Below are 16,405 nucleotides of genomic sequence, written 5' to 3' on the forward strand. Positions count from 1 at the left end.
TGGATGAAACTTGTTGACCCAAGAGACATTATGGGCGAAATTTTTTAAAACTAAATATGTTAAATTGGGTCATGTTTCATTGTCCCTTGATGATAATAAGGGGTCGGTGTTTTGGAGAAGGATAGTGGAGGGATTTCCACTTCTTTTGCAAAATTCTAAATGAAAGGTTCGTGTTGGAAATATATCTTTGTGGTTTGATAAATTCATAGAGCAAGGGCCGTTGTGTGAAGAGACTATAGAGATGGAAGAACCGAGTATCACAATTTGAGAGTTGGTTGTAAATGATCAGTAGGATGTAGAGAGACTTGAGATGATGTTGGGTATGCAAAAAGCAAGCGCTGTTATGGCACAAGTGGGAGCATTAAAAAATGAGAAGGATGTTTTGATATGGCTACCAAATAAACACAGGACACTTACGTCAAAGTCGGCATGGGAATTTCTAAGAATCAAGATGCCAAGATTCGATTGGGCAAGATGGATATGGCATAATCTTCTTACGAAAAAAATGTCTATTGCTTTGTGGAAAGGAACTTTTGGTTGCTTAAGTGTGGATGAATAAGTCTGTTGGCTGGGAGTTCCTATTGTTTCTCGTTGTAATTGTTGTGTGGAGGGTCATGAGGAAGATTTGGAGCATGTGCTTGGTAATGGAGAGTTTGCACAGGAAATTTGGAAAAAAGGTCTTGGTTGAGGTGGATTTCCCTTCTGGGCACAACAATCTTGGCACGATAAAATCCAGTTGCGGTTTTCTAGAGTGTCTAGACAATCTCATATTGGTATTTTGTTGGGTCTCATCCCTGTTGTGGTAATATGGAGATTGTGGCAAAGGCGTAGTATTGTACACATGGAAGGAAAAAATGAAACTGTACAGTAGGTTTGGAGTTCGGTTAAATACATGGTGAAGTTCCTTACAGCCAAAATCTCCTTGGACATACCAACTATGGAACTGCAGCCCCCAATGGTCTTTGTTATTAGATGGTTGAAGCCTTAATTTGAGAAATTGAAACTGAATTTAGATGAAAACTTCTTTAGGAATCCGGGACTTGGTGGGGGAATAAAATTCTGCCGATAGTTGGGTTATTTTTTCATTGATATTAAATGTGATTATTTAATTGTGGTTTCTTTGTTGGTGACCAAAGTTTGTACAGTGTGGTATTTATGAGATTTTTGGAATCAATTGATGACCTTGCTGGATGGTTGTGACTTCTCCATCAAGCATATCTTTAGGGAATGTAATAAAGTGGCTAATGAGTTGGCAAGAGTTGGTGCGTTGGGGGAGCATTTTTTGTTTTTAGATTCTACTAAATTGTCACGTGAGGTGAGAGATTTTTATATTCTACGGCATCATTTATGCTTTTTAGATTTGTTAGTTGTTGGGTGCTTTGTAAAGGAAAAAAATGCATTTTATCTTGCATCTCTTCTACATTTTTTTCCCTTCTTGAATCTCATCTCTCTCTATCTTCCATTTAGATTTATAATCAATGAATACTATAATATGTATCGTCGTATCTAAACCAAGTACTTCCAGTTGACGAGTTACAGAAAGAGATCAAATATAAATAATTTCTTAAACAATTCCACCATATGTCCTAACCCGAAAAGCAAGCAAACATGCAACAAACAGTCTAAACAATAATATTGAGATGGCCCGGTGTTGCATGCTGTTTGTAGTAGTCATATATATATATATATATAGAGGAATGCTACACATCATCCCACACCACACACTTTATATATTAAAATATTATTTTTTATTTTTTATTTTATTTTATTCTTATTAAACTAATTAAATTATTCTATTTATCATCCATACACTACATATTTATTATAGAAAAAATGAAAAAAAAATTAAAATAAGTATGGTGTGTGAAGTGTGAGGATGATAAGAAGATTTTTCCATATATATATATATCACCTTCTTATAAGATGAATGATCCTAGCAACCTTCTTTGGGAGACCAATATTTATTCTATTATAATAAGTGGTTATCTAATTGTTACAACAACTTTTCTTTTTTTCCTGTTAAGTTTGTTACTTTCTTGTTTTAGGGATACAATTGTCTTCTCTCTCTCCTCTCATCTCGAACCTCTCTCACACTCTTCAATGACTGCCTCTCTACCTACCCCCCTCAAAACCACCCTATCATACGTTTCGTTAAAACACTCAAATCTTAATCTGAGTATAAATGTTCGGATCTATAGGAAAAAAATGGCAATAAAGAACAACAAGTACAAAACGAAAAAAAATTCCCACAAAGAAAAATACTCAGATCTGAACAAGATCTGTTCAAATACGTCAAGATTAAAAAAAAATTTATATCAAAACACATGATTTGGATTTATCGTCCAACATCTCAAAATAATTTCAAATCTTATGTGATCTTTAAGTGTTGTGATAATATTTATTATGGTAACAATGATGTTATTTTTATTTATCTATATTATTCTAATGTATCTTGACTTTAATTTTAAACTAATTTTTTTGTTTTCTAATATATCTAAATATGTAATTATATACTTACCGACCTATTATTATCTAAATATATTTGTTAAAATTTGTTATTTTTTTTTTATCTCTATATATTAAATTATTTATTAATCAAGTTCTTTTTAAAAAAAATCATATTATTTTGATACAAAAATATATTTAATTCAATTAAATAAACGTTCTTTACCCGTGCTCTAACCTAATATATATATATATATATATATATATATATATATATAGTAACCTTGTGGAATCGTCAGTTTGTGAATATATATGGCTGATCCTGCTAGCCAGCTTTCACGATATATATCGGCATCAGTTTTTCTCTATCTCAAAGAAAGTTGAGTGTCTTTTATTCATCTTCGTTTCTTTTTATGCAATCATACAAGCCCCCTTTATATCTTACAAAAATAGCCTATTTTATTCATGCAGTATTCTTCCAACGTATCCCACAAAAAGAAAGAAAAATAAAATAAAAATCACATTTACAAGTTATGGAAGGAAACTTTCATTTATTATTCCAAAACATACTGCTTAATTTGTATTAATTCAAGTAGTACTCATGATGTATATATATATATATCAAAATAAAAATAAAAACTAATCTAACTGCAAATAAAAGGACTATTTGTTTTTTACAATGTAAACAAAATGAACAGATTCTATAATGGACCCTATATTGTATTTATTTTAAACATGTTTAAATATTTTTCAAAAAATAAAAAAATTTCGATACATTAATAATTATTTCTTTAATTATTTAATAAAAATATTAAAAAATAAAATAAAATACAGAAACGGTCAAATTAAGTTAAAAATTCAGAGCATAATATTATTATTATTATTATTATTATTTTAAACTTTAAGGTTAGGTGGGCTTTCAACTTGTATGCGTAAAGACAGCCTACAGGGAACCAATTGTCACCTCTGCTTTCCCTCTCTGTTTTTTGCACCACTTTTTGGACTTATCATGACACGTGGCTTTCAAAGAGTGGTCGTAATTTCCTATCTGGGTCCCAATCTTATTCAACCTTTTATTTTTCATTTATTTTTTTCTACAAATAGTGATACCGATAGCATGCCCAGGCAGACCATACGTAGGGTATCCGCCTGCTCGACCATCACTTTGGGCTTGGAATCCAAAACTGTGGGCTCCATTCTCTATGAATTTGAACATTTACATTTGGTATTCTGACATCCACATCTTTCTTTTATAAAATAACTCCCACATTTTTATTTCTTTTCACCTTCTTTAATATAAAAATACAATGGGTTTGGGACATGTACTACATCCTGAATTATGAGCAAAACAAAGGTAATGGCATTTATTGTTGTTTATGATTTGATTAACCCCTTTGGGCTACATAATATGCTTAAGATATATACTTTCCATGTCTTAAAGATGCATATATAAATATATTATGCCGAAAGAGAGCAAGTTGATTTGGAATGGGCAGGATTGCATCATCTTGTCTGAATTTAAAACTAACCATGAAAAAGGGGTAACCTTATCAAGATCTTTTTGGATTTTTGTTCAGCTTTGTAGAAAACACCTCAATCAGCTCCTAAAGTATGCACCTAAAGCTAAAAACGGAGCAAACTCTGTAATCACTAATCACCTACCTTTTGCTGCAAATTGGACTTCATAGTCATGGCATCATAATCTTGGGGTTACATCCTTTTATAGAGGATATTCTATGAATACATGATATGAAGATAGAGTGAAATTATTGGAGAGAGAACAAAAAAGATGAATCAAAGGTGACTGGCTTTTAACCACCCAAGTTCAATGTGCAGAGGATTCAAAAAGCACTGCATAACTTGAATAATTATGCAGAAGTATAAGCTAATTATTAATAGTTTTTGTGATCTAAAATTGTACAAAAATCAGAACCAATATAGTCATGTAAGCTAGGACCAAAGTACTCTCGATGTAAAGACATGGGTCAAGAGTTTCTGAAGGAAATATTTGACAATTTTGTCATATTCTTTTAATGCAGAAAGTATTTTGGTACAGCAAACAAGTCATTTAGAAGGAAATGAGGGGCATTTTATAATATGATGAGTCAGCCAGAGAGCCTTTGTTTAGTATGTATTAAAACACTCCACGTCAGATGTGCAGAATCCCCATGTTCCTTATATGTTCTTCCTCCCCCTCCCCCACACATTTTCACATACAGAGAGAAAGATAGAGAGGGTGAAGCGTGAACCAGAGAAGTCTCCATTGCTTGCACAACAACTCGCCTTTGCCAATATATTATCTGAAGTAGAAAACTTTGCTAAGTATCATCACAGAAATGGGTGAAGTAAGTTTTTTATTTGTTGTTTTTAACCGAACTTAGTTTAATATATTTTTTCTGAGCATGCATATTTTTTCTCCCATGCTCATTAGTTATTCCATTTACTTTGTGCTCTGTTATTTGTTTTTACAACTCGGTTTTGGGTGGAACGAGAGTTCAATTCTTGGCTCACATTTCTGACAAATATCCCAATGCTTTATCTTGCTGAAGGAAAACAAGGAACAGAAAAAGAAAGAGGAAAGCAAAGAAGAAAAGGCAGAAGAGAAGAAGGAAGAAGAACCACAAGAGATTGTACTCAAGGTTGATATGCATTGTGAGGCCTGTGCTAGGAAAGTGGCAAGAGCCTTGAAAGGATTTGAAGGTCATTACTTTCTCTGCACTCGTTCTATTCTAAGTCTGTGCTTGAATTCTCATATATCTAGTTTTAGAAATGTGCTCATATTGAAGAACGAGAGCATTGAATATAAGGTTCATTTTTCTCAGAATAATAGCCCCAACTAGGATTTTACGATATGATGTATTTTTTTGGTAAAAGAAAAAGAAGGTATATATTGAGAAATCGCAAATAAAATATAATCATTATTTTTACTTTAAATCTCTAACACGTTTTTTTTTTAATTAAAAGATGTCGAGTGCATGCCAGAGTTCAAAGAGGGGCAAGCCCACATAAGAAAATAGTTCAAGCGTCGGTGGGTGATAAAATAATTGGATTTTTGGGTGAAGTGCCCCTCAGTATTTATTATTATTTATGTAATAATTCTGCAGTGTTCATGAGTTGTTTTAGGAGGGCATATTCATGAGTTTCCAGAGATCTTTGAAAAATACATCAGACATGTATGCATAAAACCAGAGTTTATTCACATATTATAAATCAAGTGAAATATAAAATAAGTAGTGCGATTTTTTTCTTAAAAAAAAAAAAAATTGATTTCATCAGGAGTGGAGGATGTCACCACAGATAGCAAGGCCAGCAAAGTGGTGGTGAAAGGAAAGGCAGCAGACCCCATAAAGGTGTGTGAAAGGCTACAAAAGAAAAGTGGCAGAAAGGTAGAGATAATTTCTCCTTTGCCAAAACCAGCAGAAGAGAACAAAGAAGAAAACAAAGAACCAAAGGAAGAGAAAAAAGAAGAGGTTAGAATTCACAAACTTTACTTACTCTTTAACCACACAATCAATTACTCTTGACTAAGATTATGTTTGGATAAGACAAGGAATGAAAAGCAAAAAGAGATGGAGAGAGAATGAAAAGATGTTTTTAAAGCTGATCAGTGTAAAAGAAGATCCACAAACATTTGTTTAACTATTTTAGGATGCACAAGTGTTGCAGGGGAAACACTTTTCCCTCACTCTCTTTTTAGATTTCTCCCATATTCATCCTTGTATAATTTCTTTAAGGTTTAGATAAAATGTATTAAAAAAATCCCCCCATATCAACTTTCCTATGTCCGAACATATAAGCTATAGTACTCCCTCAAATTTAGGAAAGCACCATAACTTTTGCGGACAAATTTTCTTAAACATCTAATTCTTTACCCCTCTCCCTTCACTGTTCCTTTCTTTTTTCACTCTCATTAATGAACATTACAGTAAAGACTTGTTAGTTCCTATAATTGGTTATTTATTTCTCATAAATGCTTGGCTGTGATATACAGAAAACAATAAATAATCAGGTGAAAAGTTTTCCCTGGTCTGAATGCCTAATATTTAGGAGGAAATTCAAATATGAATGCTCTTAACTCATAAAGATCCAACAATTGGCTTGGTAGGAATTTGGACAGCGGTGGGGGGACTTCAAATATACAAAGGGATCTGTATCCCACATACCTGCCCACAAGTCTCTTCTAACAGTCTTAAATTGTGACTTGATAGTAAAGCATTACAAACTTAATTAAAACATAGACATTATTTTAAATCATCAGTAATGTGTCAATAAGAATTAGATTTGTTTTTGAAAAAAGTTAGCTCGAGTACTTATATCCTGAATGAACTGAATCTAGTCTTGTTTAGATTCTTTAGAATCCCCACCCGCAACCACTCTTACATGCACGTACGGGGAAGACTGTTAGCTGCTGTTTTCATGCTGACATGAAAGTAACCGAACAAAGGTGGCAAAGTAAGTAGAGGCACATTTTACAAGGCAGAGGAGAAGTGATTGTGAGACTAGCCAGGGGTTTTGACCCCACGACTGCCCCCACTAGGTCAAATGTCGATGTCCTGCTCTGCAACAAATGGGGTCACGGGTTCGGTCTCAGCCCTAGCTTACGATTTACTACATGGAAAATGAAAAACAACACTGAGGGAGTGAGAAATTTGAGGGCCATTCACATGCTGGTCCTCAGGTATAGGTCATTTTTAAAACATCAATGCGTTGCATGTGTTTATCTATCTAGCTATCGTCAAAGCTGCTCGTTGTGCCCTTTGTTACTGTCCAATCTTCTTGGGTGCCGGGCCTGTTGCGATCTTGAGTCAGCCCACTTGCAGTGACCCCTTTAACTGAACCCAACTGCAAATAAACGTGACTAGAATCCGAGGCGGACCTACATTTTTCACTTTGTTTGTCTAACCCCAGCCTACCCTACTCACCCACCTGTACCAAAAGAAGAAGAAAAAAGTTTAGCTAGCTTGTTCCTGTAACTAAAGTTGTTAACGCATTTTGAATGAGAAGAGAGTCGTCAGATTCTAGATCTGTTCATTCAATTTATTTTTTATTTTATTATTATTATTATTATTTTTCCAAACAGACAGAGCTAGAGCTGAAAATCTAATGCCACATGGGTTTTAAAGGATCATCTAGTTTTGATCAGTAAACAAGTATAAAGAATTTGATATCTAAAAAGCATTGTTTTTTATTTGTCATGATTAATACACGGATTCTTAAATTTAATGTATCTGATAAATCATTGGATCTCTTGCCAGCCTCCTGCTGTTGTAACAGTCGTTCTGAAAGTCCGAATGCATTGCGAGGCATGCGCTCAAGTTTTACAGAAGCGAATCCGAAAGATACAAGGTACGTACATTGTCATTATCATTAGCTGATAATATGAGTTGCTACATAATATATAGTGTCATGTTTTATCATTAAAGTTGAAAATAACGGGGGAAAAGAATTGTATTAAAAGAAGAGTGAATGTCATATGCATGGAATCACTACTACTTGAACAAAGTAAAATTTGCAATTTTAGGATCATGAAAGTAGCTTAGACGGCCAGGGGTCGAATTTTCTGGCCTTAAACCTACCTAAGAAGTTGTGTAACACGTACGTGAATACCAAAACGTGGGAAATTTGTGGTAGAAGCCCATGAAATGGCTACACACGACATGACTTCGTTTTTTTATTTAAGCCAAGTGAGAAACACCCAAATTGTACTTGCTATTTGGGCACAAACATCCAAACAAGGAACACTTATCACCAAAAGTGTTAATCCCACTAATTATTCCATAATGATCAGGATAGCCCATCAGATCCGGCCCCGACTAAACTAAACAGAGTATTGGGGTTACTTTGACTACTTTTAATTTGTGCGCTATCGTTGAAAGAAAAGTCCTTAATTAATCAATTTAGTCCAATCGTGTCGGCTTAAGTCTTTTTTACTTTTTGTTTTTATTGGCCATAGAATTTGTAGAATCAATGGCACCGTTTAATATAGAATGGTAAAATAGTTACAAAATAGTTGTAAAAACATCGTACGTTCGTCATATTCCTTGAAGTTTTATCTTGTGGATGCAATATGAGATGTTAACTGCTGTTAGACTGCATGGATTGCAGGCGTTGATTCAGTGGAAACTGACCTAGCCAATGAGCAAGTAGTAGTAAAAGGAGTTGTCGAGCCAACGATGCTGGTTGACTATGTGTACAAGAGAACAAAGAAGCAAGCCTCGATAGTGAAAGATGAAGAAAAGAAAGAAGAAGAAAAAAAGGAAGATAAAGAGGGAGAAAAGAAAGAAGAGGAGGAAGGCAAGGGAGAGGACGACAAGAAGAGTGACATCAAGAAAAGTGAATATTGGCCATCCAAGTACTCCTCGGAGTATACATACCCACCACAGATTTTCAGCGATGAAAACCCCAATGCCTGTTCGGTTATGTGAAAACCCCATGCAGTAGTAGTAGTACTACTTGTAGTTACCCCAGCTGCCTTATGCGATAGTCTTCTCTATGCATGTGCTTTGAAGGATACGATAATAAGCCTCATGCAGAACGGAAAACCAATGGCTCTCGCCATATAAATTGTGTCCCGTGTCTTTCAAGTATGTACCTATGTATCTGGACAGTAATCAGGAGCTATGTCTTTGGCCTAAGTTTTTGTATCAACTAATTTAGCAGAGAAAGATGTGCCTAATATTGCATTCATGAGAATTACTTTTGGCAAGAAATAAAGAAAAAACTCCAACCCATGCATGATGCACCGCTATCTACGTACACATGATGCTAAAAGTCTTTTATAGACTTTTTTTTTCTTTTATTTTTATTTTATAAAAAGACGAAACTTCAATTTTATTTATAAACTTTATTTATGACGGAAGAAAATTATAATTATTTCAATTCAGTGTAACTAATATAACAAATGTTCAAGATGGTGTATAAATATACATACACCACCTATTAGGAGATTCATTATAGTTATAAACTTATGTTAGTTTTTAGTAATTTTTAAAATTAATTGATGTGATAGATTCAAGTCAATAATAAATTGAATGCATCAACAAATAAATTTGTTTATATATAGATATTATGATTTTTGTTATAATGCCTCAGTATTTTGAAACAGGGTAGATGGGCTCAGACAAAATGAGCCCAAGTCAGTGATTCTAAAGACTAAGGCCCAGTTTTGAAACTTAGAAGATATTAAGATCAATTCAATTAAGTTTACTGTTAAATTGAGTCTAACATTAAAATATTTAATTTTTAAATTACTAAATATCACAAGTCCTTTTACAGTTGAAATTCAGAATATTTTTTAATTTTTTATAAATACATATAAACTTATTTTAAGATTTAAATATATCTAAACTTATTTTAAATTAACTCTATAAAACTTACACTACTATCTTAACTCATTAGTATTCGTAAATGAGTTTAGAATAGAGTTTATAGCTGAGGAGTGTCCAATTGTATAATGTCTGTCATTTGGATTTTGATGATGCTCGTAATGGAACTGCAGCCACTCAAAACAACTTTGACAGAATTTGGAAGTTAGGTTTAAAACGTGTGGTTAATATGGCTCAGGGAAGAATTCTGAATTACTTCACTATTACACAAATTGGACACTCCCCAGCTATGAACCACTCATCCTAGATTCTTTTGGTCCATATCACTGTTGCAAAGATCAAAGGAGCAGCAAAGAAAAAATGGTAGATGTTGATGGTCGATGTTGATGAGATTCCAACGCCACTCAAAGTATGCAACGTCTAAAAGAAAATGATGCTGTCATCGATCTCAAGCGTACGTTCTCGCTTTCTGCGTTCTAGCTAGCATCAGTACTCCTGGGACTGTTGGTAAACAATAAAGTAAAACTGGAGCCTACCTACAGAATTCAGTTCCATCTAGACGGTCTATATAGATACCAATATCATTCTGTTCGTATATTGCTAGTGATTTTGGGCTTTCCTTTTTGGAGTCTTATATGCTCTCGATCGTTTCGAACACACTCCTTGAATGATCTCAACCACCACAGTAGTGACACTTGACCAGTACGACCGTGTGTGCATAGCATGCGCATGTCCTGTTTGAAGAATGTGCAGAAATTAAGCAGAACAAAAGCGAGCTGCAGCGTGCATGTGGCCGGTCTGTTGATCACGAAGGATTCTTCAGATGGTCAAATTCATACATGGCTTTCCCTCACGGGCCCTGCAAGCAGCACTAGATCACTCACTACGTTGGACCACAAGGTGGTTTATGGACTACACTTTTAAGCCAAAAGACGCATATAGGTTATGCTCAGACCTCAAGACGACAAAAGATCGGTTAAATCACATTCACTGCGAGCTTGGTGGGGTGGTACCACGGCTAAAAGCGATCAAAAGTAGTGAGGAGAACATGAAAATGAGAGAGAGAGAGAGAGAGGGGGGGGGGGGGGGGGGGGGGGGGGGGGGGGGGCGGCGGCGGGGCGGAGAGTAAGACTTATATGCTTTATATCTCATGTCATTTCTCGTTCCTAGTGAAGTGGCATGCGTTGAAATGGAGAGCCTTCCAAGATTCCTTATCCCCTTTCAATATCAAGCTGGAGCCGTCAAGTAATTTAATCAAGTTGGGTTAGACTTTGTGGTTTTAAATGTGTGTGTTATGACTAATAAGGATAGTGATAGTTATATATATACACATATTTATGTATATAATATAATGTTAACATGTATATTTACATTTACAATACTTTTACCCTCCTATTGTTTTGAAAACAGATATGTAATTAGATGCAGTATCAAATATTATAAAAATATTTGAGTGTGTCTTTACTAATGCATATTGATTTTTAAATGGAATGACAATATTTTAATTATGGTCTGACAACTATATTTCAAAATAAATAGCAAAAGTTATGATTAGAGCATCTTAAAAAGTATTAATAGACCGAGTCATGTTTCACCTAATTGTGAAAAACAATTGTCGGATCTTAGGAGATCTTACGTAATGTCAGCACAATTGTCACAATCCTCGCACAAGGGCAATGCTATAGTGATTACTAATATATCCATTAAATGTGCACAATAGTATAAATAAATTTTTTTAATTATTTTTTAAATATTCTTAATTATTAAAAAATATATATAAATTCATTAATAGTTACTTCTTTAATTATTAAAAAAATAAAAATATAAGAGTGCATATTTGGTGATCAACATCTTTAATAGTTTTCTATATGTAATACGTCTCAATTTGAGATATCACATTCAGAGCTTAGTTAACATTTTGTCGTGTGAACAAAGTTTAAACAGAACATGGTGTGACTAACGTTAAAATGATGTCTTGGTAAGCTAGATCAACTGAAAAGGTGCTTTTTTCCCTGCCACACATAATTAATTCGTTTGTTTTCATAGAGAAACGAGATAAGTTGAAATTAAAAATAAAAGTTAACTAAATTATTATTAAAATCTATTATTTTTATATTAAAATTTAAAAAAATTAAATTGTTTTTTTTTTTTTGGTATTAAATTTTGAAAAAATTAAATTATTTATTTTATTTTATATAAAAATTTAAAAAAATTATAATAATTAAGATAAAATAAAATAATATGAAATGAGAATTTTATAAAGTGAACCCATCGATGTCTTCTTTTTGAACTGCTTAATTTCCCTTTTGATTTTCAAACGAGTGCGCGCAGGTACATCACACATGCAGCCAAATGAAATAGCACGAGTACTCAATGAAATGGTGCCTCTTGGCCAAGTGGCCTGAGTCAAACATAGAAATGACAAGGAACTCATGATGAAAATCTAGCAGCGTTATCATTGTATTTGCAAGATTTGCAGAACTTAATTAGGAACGTGTGTTATGTGCTCAGTGCATGGTTACTCATTAAAGAGCAGTATTGACGATGAAATCGATATGGCCGGTGCTAAGTTGGCCCTTTTATTTGAGTGCCATATCTATCTCGTGACTAGGAGTGTTCACTACTCGAGCGGCCCGAAAATCACTCTTTTTGACCCGATCCGATTCAAAGTCATTCTGATTGGCCGATCAACCAATTAGTAGACACTAAAAATCTTTTGAAAGAAACGGGTATTCCGAACCGACCCGTTGTGTGTGTGTGAGCAAGGTCTGAAGGTTGCTTTTATGCATTCATATATTCATAGTGATTAAACTATTGAAAAGTGATAAAAATAAAATTACAAAAAAGAAAAAAAAAAAAAAAAAAAAAGAAGAAGATAGAAACCAACTCATGCACAACAAAATACACATACGACACTATACAGACGTGCACATATAAGCCATGCATGACAACACGACTGGTGCATGTTTAAACCAACAAGAATATATATGTATCCTAGATGTTTGTAGAAATGCATTACAGAGAGTATTCTTGAACAAAAGTATTCTTCATATATTCAATCTTTCTCAATACAGTAATGTCCATATTTATAGTAGAATTGCAGCGGTTACATCAAGGATAATTCTAGAAGATTCTATAATATTCTAGATGGAGCAAATTCACAATAGTCTATAGAGCAGAGTCTGTTATGAGATGCTGTGCAGCAGGTGCAATGGACGTGACGTTCGGTTGAGAGCATACAGCTGGTGCTTGTGAAGTGTTATTGTCTAAGGTAGGTGTAGGTGCTCTAATATTCCCCCGCGATTCAAGCGGCACCGATTGGATGGTGAGGCTTGAACGTAGAAGTGCAAAACGTGCCAAGGAGAGTGGCTTAGTAAAAATATCTGCAATCTGTTCTTTACTTGAGACAAAGGAGACAATGAGCGTTTTGTTGGCGACACGATCACAGACAAAGTGATAATCAAGGTTCACATGCTTAGTCCGTGAGTGTAAAACGGGATTAGCCGAAAGGTAAGTGGTACCAATGTTGTCACATAACAAGTGAGGTGCAGCAGCAATAAAAATCCCTAATTCTTTTAGTAATGCTTGTATCCAAAGAATTTCACAAGCAGTATTTGCAACTGATTTATATTCAGCTTCGGTCGATGATCTAGCTATTGTGGCTTGTTTCTTGGAATCCCAAGATACTAAATGAGATCCAAAATAGACACAAAACCCACCCGTCGATTTCCGATCATCCGGGCAACCAGCCCAATCAGCATCAGAGAATGCTGTTAAATGAAGAGGAGAGACAGATGAGAAATATAAGCCAAGAGAGATGGTGAGTTTGAGCTAACGCAGTATGCGTTTGACAGCCTGCCAGTGAGATTGGCGAGGACAATGCATAAACTGACAGACTTTATTAACTGCAAACGAGATATTGGGACGAGTGAAAGATAGATACTGGAGGCTACCAACAACACTCCGATAGAGCTGAGGATCCTCAAAAGAGGACCCATCAAGCGCTGAAAGTTTATCAGAGGTAGACATTGGTGTTGACACAGGTTTAGACTCATGCATATTTGTTTTCTTTAATAGATCAGAAATGTAACGAGACTGAGATAAAAAGAGTCCAGTAGCCGTGCGATAGACATGAATTCCCAAAAAAAAATGAAGTGGACCTAAGTCTTTGACAGGAAAAGATTCAGACAGAGAGGATATGAAATCAGTAATAAAAGAGGAATCCGAGGCAGTGACCACTATGTCATCAACATAAATGAGAACATACACAGAAGCAGTAGCAGATTTAAAGATAAACAAAGAGGAATCAGAGACAGAAGCATGAAAACCGAGTGAGATTAATTTCGAGCTAAGCTTTGCAAACCAAGCCCTAGGGGCTTGTTTCAAACCATAGATAGATTTTTTCAATTTACAAACAAAGTGAGGAAAGTCAGAATGAACAAACCCAGTAGGTTGTTGCATGAAAACATCTTCTTCCAAGTCCCCGTGCAGGAAGGCGTTCTGTATATCCAACTGATGAAGGGGCTACTTCCGAGACACTGCAATAGAAACCAAAAGACGTATGGTAACCGGTTTAACAACCGGACTAAAAGTGTCCGAATAATCGAGACCCGCTTGTTGATGGAAACCTTTGGCAACGAGGCGAGCCTTGCGTCGCTCAATGGTTCCATCGGCAAGCCGTTTGGTCTTAAGGACCCATTTTGAACCGAGTAGATTTTGAGAGGGATGGGGAGGAACGAGGGACCATGTCTCGTTTCGAAGAAGAGCGGCAAACTCACTGGCCATGGCTTCACGCTAGGCTGGAAATCTGGAGGCTTCCGTGTAGGAAGCAGGCTCATCCGGAACAGATAGATGAGTAGAGAAAGAGGCAGTGTGTTTCGGTAGTGGCCATAAAATGGTGCCATCATTTCGGGTAAGGGGACGGGTGATGGAGGCTTTGGACCGAGTGGTCATGGGATGAATATTTTGGAGGGAGGTGGAAGACGGAACTGGTGAGAATGAAGGGATTGAGTGATTCGGTGCAAGGGAGACGTGCGAAGTAGACGGCGCAGAGGAAATAATTTCTGGAGAAGGAGATGCCGAGTTAGGGTTAGGGGCAATGGGCTCATGGGCTGGGCTTTGAGCATTGAGTGAGGAAAGGCTATCGGCTGGGCTGGATTGAGTAGAAGATTGATAACTCATAGATGGGGCCCGGTCTGGTAAGTGTGGAGAAAAGAAGTGTAAAGAGTTGGGCTGGGCGGGTGAGCTTTGGGATTGTGGTGAGGTTTGAGTTGAAGCAAAGGGGAAGAGGGTTTCATCAAAACGGACATCTCGGGAAATATATATCGGGCCAGTGGGGATGTGTAAGCAGTTGTATCCTTTGTGATCAAGAGTATAGCCTAAGAAGACACAGAGTTGAGAACGCATATCTAATTTATGACGATTAAAGGGGCGAAGATTGGGCCAACAGGCCGAGCCAAAAACTCGTAAAAAATGATAGTCAGGTAAGGTATTAAAAAGTAATTGAAACGGAGAGAAATGATTAAGAATAGGTGTGGGCATTCTATTTATGAGAAAAACTACTGTTTGAAAAGCATCAGCCCAATATTTGATAGGAACTGAAGATTGGGCTAAAAGAGAGAGCCCAGTTTCAACAATGTGGCGATGTCGCCGTTCAATGCTACCATTTTGTGCGTGAGAATATGGACAAGATATTCGATGAGAGATGCCAAGATTTTGCAAAATGGCATGAAAGGGACGGAATTCACCACCCCAGTCAGACTGAACTGCAATAATATTTTTAGAAAAAGTATTGCGAACGAATTTAGAGAAATTAAGAAAAATTTGCGAGACATCAGATTTTGCATTCAAAGGAAAGAACCAAACATATTTCGTAAAATCATCGACAATGGAAAAATAAAACCGATAACCACTAGAGGATAGCACAGGCGCTAGTCCCCAGACATCTAAAAATAACAATTGAAAAGGAAATTGCGATTGAGAAGGAGAAGAAGGATGAGGAAGTGCATGTGATTTGGCTTGGAGACATGCCGAGCAAGTGGATGAGGTAGATGTGGACGTGGTAGGAAGGTTGTGATGTCGTATAGTAAAAGATGTGATCCGTGGAGATGGGTGACCAAGACGAGCATGCCATATAGTTGATGAAGTCCGTTCGCCTATGAAAGCATGCTGGGAGGGAAGACGAACATTTTGATCATCAGTTGGAAGTACGTACAAGCCATTCTTAACGGGGTCCTGAAGAAGTACTTCCTGGGAATGTAAATCCAGATGGAGTGGGAAGTAAGCCAGAGCCAGTGTTTTGAATAGCGAGTGAGGATCCATCTCCAATTGTCACTTGGTCTGGCCCTTGATAAGCAGTGGACTCGAGATTAAGTTTGGAAAAATCTGAGTTGAAGTGTGTCGATGCAGTCGTATCTGGAAACCAATTAGAAGAAGCTGAGGACGAATTTGGAAAATTGGTGAAATTAGCTGAGAGAGAAGAAGGAGGAGGAGATTGATATGCATGATCAAACCGATGATAGCAGGAAACAACAGTGTGACCGACACGGTTACAGAATTGACAAGTGGGTCGATTGGTCTGAGCGGAAGAAAAGAAGTTAGGTGGAGTTGGAGAGAAAACACGACCTCCCCTTCCA

General features: G+C 35.9%; 1 protein-coding gene across 1 annotated transcript; it reads left to right on the top strand.

Moving 5' to 3' along the window:
• The first annotated feature begins 4,604 nt into the window (after nt 1-4,604).
• Nucleotides 4,605-9,110, top strand: LOC122277509 (heavy metal-associated isoprenylated plant protein 7-like). The gene is made up of 5 exons (XM_043087506.1): nt 4,605-4,790; nt 4,995-5,145; nt 5,722-5,915; nt 7,701-7,791; nt 8,551-9,110. Exons 1-5 carry the CDS (start codon nt 4,782-4,784, stop codon nt 8,868-8,870), a joined length of 765 nt encoding a protein of 254 aa, XP_042943440.1. The 5' UTR covers nt 4,605-4,781; the 3' UTR covers nt 8,871-9,110.
• The last annotated feature ends 7,295 nt before the right edge of the window (nt 9,111-16,405 follow it).

Source organism: Carya illinoinensis, chromosome 9 (assembly GCF_018687715.1).
Source record: "Carya illinoinensis cultivar Pawnee chromosome 9, C.illinoinensisPawnee_v1, whole genome shotgun sequence".
Taxonomy (NCBI): Eukaryota; Viridiplantae; Streptophyta; class Magnoliopsida; order Fagales; family Juglandaceae; genus Carya; species Carya illinoinensis.

What these genes read in the sequence shown, in the direction of transcription:
- LOC122277509 (XM_043087506.1), top strand. An exon ending in AGCCTTGAAAGGATTTGAAG is followed by an intron (nt 5,146 to 5,721) that starts GTCATTACTTTC and finishes TGATTTCATCAG; the next exon opens with GAGTGGAGGATGTCACCACA. An exon ending in AGGAAGAGAAAAAAGAAGAG is followed by an intron (nt 5,916 to 7,700) that starts GTTAGAATTCAC and finishes ATCTCTTGCCAG; the next exon opens with CCTCCTGCTGTTGTAACAGT.